This window comes from Gymnodraco acuticeps, unplaced genomic scaffold (genome assembly GCF_902827175.1).
Source record: "Gymnodraco acuticeps unplaced genomic scaffold, fGymAcu1.1, whole genome shotgun sequence".
In the NCBI taxonomy this organism is placed as follows: domain Eukaryota; kingdom Metazoa; phylum Chordata; class Actinopteri; order Perciformes; family Bathydraconidae; genus Gymnodraco; species Gymnodraco acuticeps.
Window position 1 is genome coordinate 23871 of NW_022991263.1, and position 12514 is coordinate 36384.

At 42.0% G+C, this 12514-nt stretch overlaps 1 protein-coding gene across 2 annotated transcripts; it reads left to right on the forward strand.

The window, feature by feature from the left end:
• The first annotated feature begins 298 nt into the window (after positions 1 to 298).
• Positions 299 to 2934, forward strand: LOC117562048 (PHD finger protein Alfin1-like). 2 transcript variants are annotated; one of them, XM_034239815.1, is made up of 7 exons: positions 303 to 457; positions 549 to 612; positions 818 to 906; positions 1001 to 1106; positions 1340 to 1445; positions 2267 to 2325; positions 2653 to 2934. In XM_034239815.1, the coding sequence occupies exons 2-7, from the start codon at positions 604 to 606 to the stop codon at positions 2743 to 2745; spliced, it is 462 nt and encodes a 153-aa protein (XP_034095706.1). In that variant the 5' UTR covers positions 303 to 457; positions 549 to 603; the 3' UTR covers positions 2746 to 2934. The 2 variants fall into 2 exon arrangements, with proteins under 2 accessions (XP_034095705.1, XP_034095706.1); XM_034239814.1 differs by having other exon boundaries at positions 299 to 612.
• The last annotated feature ends 9580 nt before the right edge of the window (positions 2935 to 12514 follow it).

Here is a 12514-nt window from a genome sequence, read left to right on the forward strand (position 1 = left end):
CATTATTGTTACGTCCTGTCTGTATAAACGTGCTTTAAAATGTATTGTTTAATTTTACATAGTTGTCATCTAATAATCTAAATATGTTTACAAATGTTACATAGTCTTTGTCAGCATATATGCTATGCGTACAAAATAAAAGTGTGACATTCATGAAACTTGCTCCATTTATTGGTACCAGTCCTAGAACCATACCCTGAAAAATGCTTGAGGGTGGGATTCATAGAAACCTCTTTTGGTGGGGGGGGCATTATATGACAGGCCTGGCCATCACAATATGCCCCCCCTTGCTATCTTACAAAATAAAAGTGTCACATTCATGAAACTTGCTCCATTTATTGGTACCAGTCCTAGAACCATACCCAGAAAAATCAACCAGCGCAATGACGGTCAAGCAGCTGTTATTGACAGCTACGCTATGACCGCCATCTGGAAACACACATTTGGAAGAATCCGGGTATGTACATGATTGGAATAACTTTGCTTTTGTAAATGTTGCAAATGTGCATTTTTCAACAGGAATGTAATACTTGTGCAACTACTCTCAGGTTGATCCAATGGCACACAGTCATCGTGGGAATTGTGAACGAGAACCATCATTGGATGTTGGTGGTGAGAATAGGAGCATATTTTAAGCTCCAATCTGTATCTATAGTGCTGTATACACCATATATAATTAGTGATTTGCAAGATAACCGGGCCACACATACATGCTGTCACTTAATATTGATCAAATCTAAACAATACCCTACATCGTACCTGCGTAATGTATGGTTCCTGCCTAATGCATGTTGTGTTTCCATGTGAATAATAAAAGGTAATGTACCCCCATGAGAAGAAAACCCTCTTCTTGGATCCACTTGGAGAAGGGAAAGGCAAAACGAAGGTGTGCCTGCAGTCTACAAGGTACATTTGATACAGTGTACTAGTTCCGGTGTTTTATGAGTATTTTGACAATGATGTGCTGCATCTTGACACATGTACTATATACATACTGTAGAGCCTTTATGAGGATGAAAGGCTGCAAGGTGTCAAGATGGACATGCAGCACCCTCCCCCATAATCGCCAACAAGACAGCACATCCTGTGGTGTCCTGGCCTTAAAAGTGAGTGTGAAATGCATTTAGCCAAACATTACTCTCAAACTCAAATTCAGTAGCAATTAGACTGAATATCTTGACTTGCTTTTATACATCTTGATCAAAGATGTATTGAATTGTGTCAAACTACACATATACAACATGTCATTCTTTAAATCTGTTGGGTAATTTGTCTGTATTCCATTTGAGGGTAAAATCATAGACCATGCAGTCCATATACTAATCAAGGTTCTCTTCAGTTTGCAGAGAAGATTTTACTGGGGGAGTCAATTGAGTTTGAAAGCTCACAGAAGGCAGTGCACGAGCTGAGGCTGGACATTGCTACTTCTCTCCTCAGAGAATCTGGTTTGTTACCTTTTCTCAACATTGTCAATGACTTCATGTAGTTACTTTTATTAATTGTATCTCATAAGTATGCATCAATAACCTAGTATATTAATAATGTGCCATGCAAATTGTTGTATTGTATCACTGCTTGGACCATTGGTACTGTTGACCAGGGACATTATCAGGGTTTTAAAAGCAACACAGTGGCTTAAGTATAGATTAGGGTAAATAGTCACTACATACAGTATATTGTGTATCTCAACTCCAAACAGATAACATATGAAGCATCGCAGGCAGGCATCTTCAACTGCAATTTCATATAGGCTACACACGTCACACTCTAACACACCCTTTCAATTCTGCGGTTTATTTAAGATGTGAGATTTCCCCATCTTCCTCCTTTCAATGTGCTCATTGGTGTGTATTACTTTTAACTGATATCCTCAGTTAATTTTTACCTTGAATTTATTATAATCTAAGCTGTAAAGCTAATGTGATGAACAACAAAAGAACCATGAGAACCAAACTTAAATTGATGCGTACAGTGCGAAAGAAGTTTTTGGATGTTTTGTAATGACATTGTGCAGGTTCCCATTCTAAAGAGGGTAAGGAGAGAGTGAAAGAAGGAGCAGATGGCTCCTCTGTGCTCAGATTTAATCATTTAGAAAATCTATGTGTTTGTGTGTGTTTTGCCTTTTCTTCACACAAAATAATAAAAGACCACAACAAATGTGTCCTTATATAATTGACCTTTTAGTCAAAAATTGGAATGGGTCACCTTGACCCCAAATCTGTAATGTGGTTTATCTGAAGATATTGATTACGTTTTGTCTCAACAGATGATCTAAGCAGGCTTTGCTTTTACTGCGGGATGGAGGAGCAGGATGAAGAACATTGGGTAATTTCCTATTGCACATTACAAATAAAGAAAATTAGCAGAAATATGTTTCCAGACTTTATCAACATAACATTTGCGTTGGTAATTGCTACTATATTTGGCATCTTCAGCATTAACTGATAAAGGATTAATGTTTTGCTTGTTTTTCCATACATTTTTGTTGAAAATGTATTTCTTTCTCATAACACAACATTTATGTTTTTGAAAGATTTCGATTATTGAAGGAATGGTTAGAATGTTAGTGGGAAATACATTAGAGATATTCTATTATCATAACAAAATCCCATAATGCATACCTTACATAACAAGTATTTATTGTTTTCTCAGATTTGCTGTGACATTTGTCAGCAGTGGTACCACCACCAATGTGTACAAAGGCCGCCAGTTGATCAACCGTACTTGTGCCCTGGATGCACATAATGCCCCGAAGGAACCATCATTAACTGTCCACTGTCATTTCAACCAATGCAACTATTGTTTGGCCTGTCATAAAATGCACCCCACCCCAAAAGAGGTTTCTATGAATCCCACCGTCAAGCATTTTTCAGGGTATGGTTCTAGGACTGGTACCAATAAATGGAGCAAGTTTCATGAATGTGACACTTTTATGTTGTAAGATAGCAAGGGGGGGCATATTGTGATGGCCAGGCCTGTCATAAAATTCCCCCCCACCAAAAGAGGTTTCTATGAATCCCACCCTCAAGCATTTTTCAGGGTATGGTTCTAGGACTGGTACCAATAAATGGAGCAAGTTTCATGAATGTGACACTTTTATGTTGTAAGATAGCAAGGGGGGGCATATTGTGATGGCCAGGCCTGTCATAAAATGCCCCCCCACCAAAAGAGGTTTCTATGAATCCCACCGTCAAGCATTTTTCAGGGTATGGTTCTAGGACTGGTACCAATAAATGGAGCAAGTTTCATGAATGTGACACTTTTATGTTGTAAGATAGCAAGGGGGGGCATATTGTGATGGCCAGGCCTGTCATAAAATGCCCCCCCACCAAAAGAGGTTTCTATGAATCCCACCCTCAAGCATTTTTCAGGGTATGGTTCTAGGACTAGTACCAATAAATGGAGCAAGTTTCATGAATGTGACACTTTTATTTTTGTAAGATAGCAAGGGGGGGCATATTGTGATGGCCAGGCCTGTCATAAAATGCCCCCCCCCACCAAAAGAGGTTTCTGTGAATCCCACCCTCAAGCATTTTTCAGGGTATGGTTCTAGGACTGGTACCAATAAATGGAGCAAGTTTCATGAATGTGACACTTTTATTTTGTAAGATAGCAAGGGGGGGCATATTGTGATGGCCAGGCCTGTCATATAATTCCCCCCCCCACCAAAAGAGGTTTCTATGAATCCCACCCTCAAGCATTTTTCAGGGTATGGTTCTAGGACTGGTACCAATAAATGGAGCAAGTTTCATGAATGTGACACTTTTATTTTGTAAGATAGCAAGGGGGGGCATATTGTGATGGCCAGGCCTGTCATATAATGCCCCCCCCCACCAAAAGAGGTTTCTATGAATCCCACCCTCAAGCATTTTTCAGGGTATGGTTCTAGGACTGGTACCAATAAATGGAGCAAGTTTCATGAATGTCACACTTTTATTTTGTACGCATAGCATATATGCTGACAAAGACTATGTAACATTTGTAAACATATTTTGATTATTAGATGACAACTATGTAAAATTAAACAATACATTTTAAAGCACGTTTATACAGACAGGACGTAACAATAATGATAAAAAAAAACATTTAAAAAAACAAACTGAAAAGGAAGTGACGAACGAATTTCGACACCTCAAATACGGAGCGAAAAGTTAAACCAGAAGAATCAAGACTATGAGCTACCACTAAACAACTCACAGTCTGAAAATTACCATTAATAAAAACCCTGAACGTTTACTTTTCGTTTTAAACATCGTTTTAAGGTGTAAACCTATGGTGTTAACGTGTCATTTAGAGGTGAAACGTGTCATTTAGAAATGCGCGTTCCCGTGACAAGGGGGGCATTTCATGACGGGGAGGCATAATGTGACACAACACCTGTATAGCGGAGGTAAGGCACACACACCAAGTGTTCAGGACATTGTTAATACAGCGAAAATCAAAGCTGACGATCTCTTGGTTTGATATGTTTTCTCCCCCAGACAACATGGACATAAGACATTTTTTTTCAAAGAAGAGGAAAGTAAGTCTTCAGCTGGTAGCAGTTAATGAGTTAACAGTGATGGCGGCGGCGTTGGCAAAAGCATCTCACTTCTTGAGAGGAGTTTCGTCTTTATGTCATGATAGAGAGATACAAATACTGAATAGTTTAGATGAGAAAAGGCATCGAAATGCCAGGTTACTAGTATTTATCATGTAAACAGGGAACATGAATAACCCGATCTCTCTGTGCTCATGCAAACACCATGATGTCCATGTAGAGACGCAGTCAGTGTGTTTTACTGGAGCCTCAGTTCTATATGAGATTATTTTCTGAGTTCTTTAAAGGAAGGCTCCAGTCATTAGATAGTTAATAAAAACTTCAGTATTTAGTGAAACATTATGTTTAAACCATACCCTGAAGAAATCAGCGATATTCCCCGGTAAATAATGATTTTATAGCTCTTTTTTTTAATCAAAACCTGTATATTCCGTCAGGCAGCTGCCGTTTTGGCCATTTTTAGTAGTCACATGATCCGAAAAACTAGGTCGTGACATCATCTATGCGTTCACTTTGTAAACACACAAACAGCTCATTCGACGAAAACATGGCGGAGTATTTGAGTTCGGACTCGTCAGCTGAGGAAGAAGTTTTGAGCAATGTGGAGAGATTGGATGGGGGAATTCAGCCATACAGCCAAGTGGCCAGAACCGTCAGGAATCCAGGGACAGAGACGATGAGGATGAACAGCACAGTGATCTTGCTGGAGACGATCCCTTTACTCGTGCAATTGATTTCGGGGGGCGAGTAGGGAGACCTGTACATGAATGGTGTACTTGCGATCGGTGTCCATGGACAATCCTCTTATGAACATATGTTGTCATGAGCTTGAAGAGCTTGAAAATAAACTGTTCACAGACGACTTGTTTACACAGGGAATTCAACACTTTGGTGTTAGAAAAAGCTGTATTGAAAACAGCACTGGTTGCCATGAAGGATGTGAAACGCACCTCTTTGGTTGAACCAAAAAATGAAAGGTGGGTAAATTTGACGGGTACAGCCCTTTCTTCTTAGCAATGTTTCGCGATACAATGAGGCATATTTCAATAGAATTGTGAGAGTAACTAGAGTAAACAACATGAACAAAGCACATACGTCAATTTGTCCTCGACACCAAACGCATAGTTCACGTCACTTCCGGTAAAATAAATCATGTTACGGCTGCTGTTTGTCTGCTCCTTAATCTGTCTGGGATTGTTTGCAGCTGTGTGTGTGTGATTATGCAAATGATCTGTGTGGTAGCCCCAACATCATTGGCTGCCCATCTCCTGGTCTGCCTCTGAAGATGGTGATTGGATCGACGTCGTCCAATCGCAGCGCACAGCCGGCGCACACCTGCTGGGGAGGAGTACAAAGGCTGTGGACTATCACTAGTGATGGCGAGATGAAGCCTTATGAAGCTTTGAAGCTTTCCAGCCAATTGGTTCGCAAAAGGGTTCATCTCATGAGGCTTCATCATGGGCTTCATTTGAACACAAACCCCCTGTTGGTCAAAGTGTGTAAAACAGGCAGATTGGACATCTCAACAGTGTGCTCTATCTCATACCGAGTTCCCAATGAGTAAAGCCTTAGAATACATCTAAACAACGAACATTAAATCATATTTTCATGTTAACAATATTGTTTTTATTCCAGTTGAATGATTGTGATTGAAAAGCCTAAGGAGGCTGGTAAACATTACAAATATGGATTTGTATTCCTTAATAATATTCATAAACGTAACCATGTTGTAGCCTGAGAAAGGCTAAACCATATCAAAGAATACATTTATTAACTACATTATCTCATTTAGCTGTAGCTTTTATAAACAACAAAAAAGACGTATTGACGAGTCGTTGAACCAGAGACCCTGCGATCGTGAGTCAACTGCTTTCCAGCTGAGCCACAGCACACACGCTGAATCTCCCTGAAAATACTGTAACATATTTATTCCTGTATTTATTCATTCATGTTTTTTTTCCTACATTTATTTATGCTTGTATCTATTTATACTTATGACATGTTCCGACCTCTATATAAGTGAGGGTCTGAGCTCTCTTGATTCCATCGTGTCACCGGGCCCGGGTACAGGAGGGGTAATATGGTTCTTATTATACATCCATGGGTATTATGAGCGTTGTGGTTCAACGGTTCAACCGATCTGAATCGCTTCCTGAAGCAGTCACGTGGTATCGACAGGCAGCGAGGCTTCGTTTGTCATCGATGACGTCACTGGCCCAAAACGATACAAGCCTCTATACATGCTTCACAAAAAGCTTCGGGGATTACTCGACACACGCTCCGAAGCCTCGGCGCAATACGTAACATCACTAACTATCACCACTCTGGAGGCTCTGACATGTGGACAGACACCTCTCGATACTTGCTCGTGTAGAATTATGTTAACTGTGGTTAAACTTGTGTGATTAGTAGTGTCTAGAGTAGCTTAGTTAGAGTGTAGAGTAGCTTAGTTAGTGTTTAGAGTAGCGTAGGATTTTGTGACTGTTGCCTTTTAGTTTAGCTGTGTGTTTTGTATATATTTCCTGTGTTAGTCTGTACCACTTTTAAAGTGAGGTTTTGTTTCGTTTATTTAGTATATTAGTATTTATTTTCCCTGTATGCCTTTAGACTCCTTTTGAGTCCTCCCTTAGTTTGGTTATCTGTCAACCTGTGCCCTTTTGGCCCCTTCTGTTTGTTTCAGGCTGCCTGCCTGCCATTTTGTTTACCGCTGCTATTTAAAATAAATCACCTATAATTATACCAATACCAATCTGGTTGTGTTTCTTCCCTTTAGTTCCCCTAGCCCAGGGGTCGGCAACCCACGGCCCACGGGCCGCATGCGGCCCTTTAAGCCCTCTGCTCTGGCTCCCTTGAGCTTAGACAAAAATAAGAAGGAAATAAAATAAAAGTATTTGTAGGACTATTTATATTTTGTTGCATGGTTCAAAATGTTTCATATCTTGTATTTTGAGGTGATACTGTGACACATAAATAAAAAAACAAAACGGTTTTAATTAGATCAACTAAAATATGCGTCACATCCTGCTACGGTCCCGCGCGAGCGCCTTTTCTTGGAGGCGAATAACCTGACCCCCGGCTCGATGAGCGAACTATGGATAAATCAAAGAAAAGTACCGGAGGAACACAGGATTTAATTCTGCGTGGACAGAGTTGTATGCTTTCACAGCAAACGATGCTGGTTTACCGGTATGTTTGATATGTAGAGAGACGTTGTCAACGGTAGTGCAGCCTTTACGTATCGAGGAACAACAAGGGAGAGGAAGACAGCTGACGATCTTCAGTCATAATTCAATGGGGTATGTAATTTATTTCAGAAAACACTTTTTGTTATATTCCATGGAATGCTCTTAACGTCACAATAGCAATGAATATATTAAATGCTTTGACAATAAATACATACAACAATTAATCTCTGGAAGCCGTGGCGCTGTAAAAAGCACGACCAATTATCTGAGCCGGCCCGGCTAAAGTAACTGGATGGCCTAACTGCCTGTCAACCTTCCATCTGTGCACACATTTATCTCGTGCCCTCATTGGTCATGTGCGCGTTCGTGTGTGTTGGAGGAGGGACTCTGTAAGAAAGTCGGAAGGAAGAGGCATATTTTTTCCGGTTGTGTACTTTCAAATTCTAGCGCACTCGAGCTGGTTTCTCCATTCTTACCTACCCTACCTTCAACTCTTTTTAGGGTGCAGCTATATGTTTTATTTATTTCAAAGTGGGCCCATTTTAATAATATTTGTTTTTCCTTCAAATGTGGACTCCCCAAGTGCTGTGTTTAATTTATTTTAAAGTAGGCCTGTGTATTATTTTTAATTCTCCTTATAAGAGTTATTTGTTTCTTATTAGAGGTTAACAGTTTTATATCATGTAATAAATAGCCTAATAAATGCAAAAAAACTGTAGTTTTTGTCTGATATAACAATAAAAAACTATGAAATATGTTTTGCGGCTCCAGACAAAAAAATGTTTTGGAAAAAGGAGCAAAATGGCTCTTTTGGTCAAAAAGGTTGCAGAACCCTGCCCTAGCCTAATAGGGAACGTAACACGTGGGGTCTCGTCCGGGATTTATTAACTACTTTCCTGGGGTTATAAGTGGTTTTGTATAGGTAAAAACAATTTGGTAAGGTTGTGTACAGTTTTAGCTGAGTATGGCAACTTTCGATTTTGAGTCGTTCTTGGTCTGGCCGTCCTATGAGCAGCTGGACCGGTGTAAGAAGGATTACTTAATAGAGATAGCGCGGCACTTCAGTCTGGTGGTAAATCGGCAAATGTTGAAAAAAGAATTGAAGGCATTGGTGGTGGATGAGATGGTGCGAAGAGAGGTACTTGTACCGGCTGTACCAGCTGAGCTCCCAGTGTCCGATGTTCCCACTGAGGGCCTGTTGCGTCCGGGGACTGAGGCAGAGTTTACGTTTACTGAAGGAGGGGGTAGTGACAGCGAGGGGGGCGAGCCGTGTGAGGCACCGCTCACGCCGCCTCGCAGATGCCCACCCTCTCCTGTTGGTAGTACAGATTCCTGGGAGGGGGCTAAACTCAAGGTCCGTCTCGTCCGGCTCCAGTTGGAAGCCAAGGACAGGCAGCGTCAGTGGGAAACTAACGACAGGGAGAGAGCCAGGCAGTTACAGCTGGAGCTACGAAGGTTGGAAATGGACAAGGAAGTCCGAAAACTAGAAATAGACAAAGAACTGAGAGTGCTGGAAATCGAGAAGGAAGTCCGGGTGCGGCAGCTGGAGCTAGACTCCGAGCTGCGCGCCTCCGGTACTTTTAGCCATGTCGGAGGAATCCTTCCACTTCTTTCTCATCCCCCTGCATTCAACGTAGTCAAAAATATTCCGTTAGTGCCACTTTTCCGTGAGACTGAGGTGGATGCGTACTTTGGTGCTTTTGAGCGCATTGCAGTGGCCCTACGGTGGCCGGCTGAAGCCTGGGCTCTGTTAGCCCAGTGCAAACTTTGCGGAAGAGCTCAGGAAGCGGTTGCTGCTCTTTCGCTAGAGGACGGTCTAAATTACGACTTAGTGAAGGGTGCCATTCTCAGGGTGTATTAATTAGTTCCCGAAGCGTACCCACAGAAATGTAGGAACCACAGGAAGGGTCTTAATCAGACACATGTCGAGTTCGCCAGGGAGAAGGGAATGATGTTCACTAAGTGGGTTGCTTCATGTGAAGCGGCGGATTATGCTGCTCTGAGGGAACTGATCATGTTGGAGGAGTTCAAGAGATGTTTGCCTGACCGTATTGTGGTATACTTGAATGAACAGAAGGTAACCTCTCTCTCTGCTGCCGCTGTGGTGGCTGATGAATATGTACTCATTCATAAATCTGTGTTTTCTCCTGTGTATACCGAGAGGTCCCGTCGGGTGTCCGACGCCCCATTTACCGGGCGGTTGAATGTGCATGATGTAGTTACAGAGGAGAGAGAGAGCCTTTATTGTCACCAACCTGGACATGTCATCGCCAACTGTGCAGCTCCGATGCATAAGGCGCCGCCACAAAACATGGCCCCCCCAAAAGGCATTGGCCTGATTAAAGGTGAGTCATCCCTTATCCCTGCATCTGACCGTGACGAGGGTGAGATAGATCCCTGTTTTGAGCCTTTTGTGTTCGAGGGGTTAATATCCTTAACCGGGGAGGCTGCCGATCAGAGACCTGTGCGCATATTACGAGACACTGGAGGCTCCCAGTCTGTGATTGTTGCCTCCGCACTGCCATTTTCCGAACAGTCAGCCTGTGGTTATGGTTCCACATTATGCGGCATTGAGATGGGTTATATCCCACGGCCCGTACACAAGGTACATGTACAGTCAGACCTAGCAACCGGTTTCTACCCAGTCGCTGTGTGTCCAGCATTACCGTTAAAAGGGATAGTGTTTTTAATGGGAAATGACATTGCGGGTAGTAAGGTGACCCCTGCACTCAGGGATGACTCAGATGTTTTTTTGCCTGATCCTGCGATTGTGCCGGTGCTCCCAGACAAGGTTGTGCCCGGGGGAAAGCCAGTAATTGTGGCTTCCCCTCCTCATGAGGATGTCGCGAGCACGGCGCAACCCGTCGGCTCGGACAAGCCTTTCGACTTTCCGACTCTCTCAGTAATCTGAGAGTGTCTGCTGATTTATCGGATACTCATCTTAGTTTTGGTGGTAGCTCTACAGCACGTTGAGATCTGGGTAGGACTCAGCCTGTGGCCAATCATAGTCGTGTTCCTCTGTTATGATCCCTACGTAGCCTGTGTTAGCATACACCAGCATGATCAGCGTCTCATGCGCTGGGCTCTGATCGTGCGAGACTACAAAACAAGACATCCGTCTTAAACAGACCTCAGAGAACGCGTTGGCTGATGTATTGTCCAGGTTAGTATGCGATGTTCGGGTGTGATATCAGGTTGGTTTAGTGCTGTTAGTGTGTGTTATTAGGTAGATTTGTTAGTGTGTTTGGTTTACAAGCTGTGGGCTTGTGTTTTAAGGGGGGGGGGGGGGGGTGTTACGGCTGCTGTTTGTCTGCTCCTTAATCTGTCTGGGATTGTTTGCAGCTGTGTGCGTGTGTGTGATTATGCAAATGATCTGGTTGGTAGCCCCAACATCATTGGCTGCCCATCTCCTGGTCCGCCTCTGAAGATGGTGATTGGATCGATGTCGTCCAATCGCAGGGCACAGCCGGCGCACACCTGCTGGGGAGGAGTACAAAGGCTGCGGACTATCACCACTCTGGAGGCTCTGACATGTGGACAGACACCTCTCGATACTTGCTCGTGTAGAATTCTGTTAACTGTGGTTAAACTTGTGTGATTAGTAGTGTCTAGAGTAGCTTAGTTAGAGTGTAGAGTAGCTTAGTTAGTGTTTAGAGTAGCGTAGGATTTTGTGACTGTTGCCTTTTAGTTTAGCTGTGTGTTTTGTATATATTTCCTGTGTTAGTCTGTACCACTTTTAAAGTGAGGTTTTGTTTCGTTCTTTATTTAGTATATTAGTATTTATTTTCCCTGTATGCCTTTAGACTCCTTTTGAGTCCTCCCTTAGTTTGGTTATCTGTCAACCTGTGCCCTTTTGGCCCCTTTTGTTTGTTTCAGGCTGCCTGCCTGCCATTTTGTTTACCGCTGCTATTTAAAATAAATCACCTATAATTATACCAATACCAATCTGGTCGTGTTTCTTCCCTTTAGTTCCCCTAGCCTAAAAGGTAACGTAACACATATGTGACTCGTCAAAATGGCGCCGCTCACAGGGTTGATGTTATTTCGGTAATTAATCAGCTTAAAATCACTGATAACGTCATCGGATAAAAAAAAAGAAAAAAGAAGACTGGCAGAGACTGGTCTGTTTTATCGGATGATAATTATTTAAAAATGCGTGTCATGAGGATTGCCTCCCTTTAACTTCGGTATTCTCTCTCAAAATGGTAATGTGCATTATGTTTTAATTATACTTCTTATCATTCAGAAGCTTTTTGTGTGTGTTTATGTTTTACTGAGTGCTTATAGGCAATTTCCATCCCAGTATTCAGTTAACTATTTATTTTCTGTGCACATTACATAGACTAGCTAATATTCTACCTACTGCTTGGGGCTTTGAGTCTTCAAAATGTCCAATGTCATAGACTGGGACTTACTTTAGAGTCAGTTGTATTTACATTCAGTATGACTTGTTATGATTCAATGTGAAAGAGAATACTGCTCAATAAATAATGATCACTTCACCACCTCATATTCAACTGATTTACTCTCCCCACGGCGGCATGCACTTTTATGCACAGTGGGGCTCTTTTAGCATAACCTTGATCCATGAATGAGGGCTGACTTCACTCCACTGTGTCAGAGCTAAAGGTGTTGCACAAGCACTTTCTTTATCTAATTTAATCACATATTTGTCTCATCCTTGTGAGGGTTCGTAATTGAACTTATAACGTCAGCCATATTAACACAGGACTAATGGGTTGATTCATTAGTAATGCAGATAAAACACTATATATAAAAATAAATTGTA

Coding starts and splice junctions, on each gene's coding strand:
- LOC117562048 (XM_034239814.1), top strand. CDS start 493: ATGTTGCAAATGTGCATTTTTCAACAGGAATGTAATACTTGTGCAACT. Junction 907..1,000: donor GTGTGCCTGCAGTCTACAAG/GTACATTTGATA, acceptor TACATACTGTAG/AGCCTTTATGAGGATGAAAG. Junction 1,107..1,339: donor GTGGTGTCCTGGCCTTAAAA/GTGAGTGTGAAA, acceptor GGTTCTCTTCAG/TTTGCAGAGAAGATTTTACT.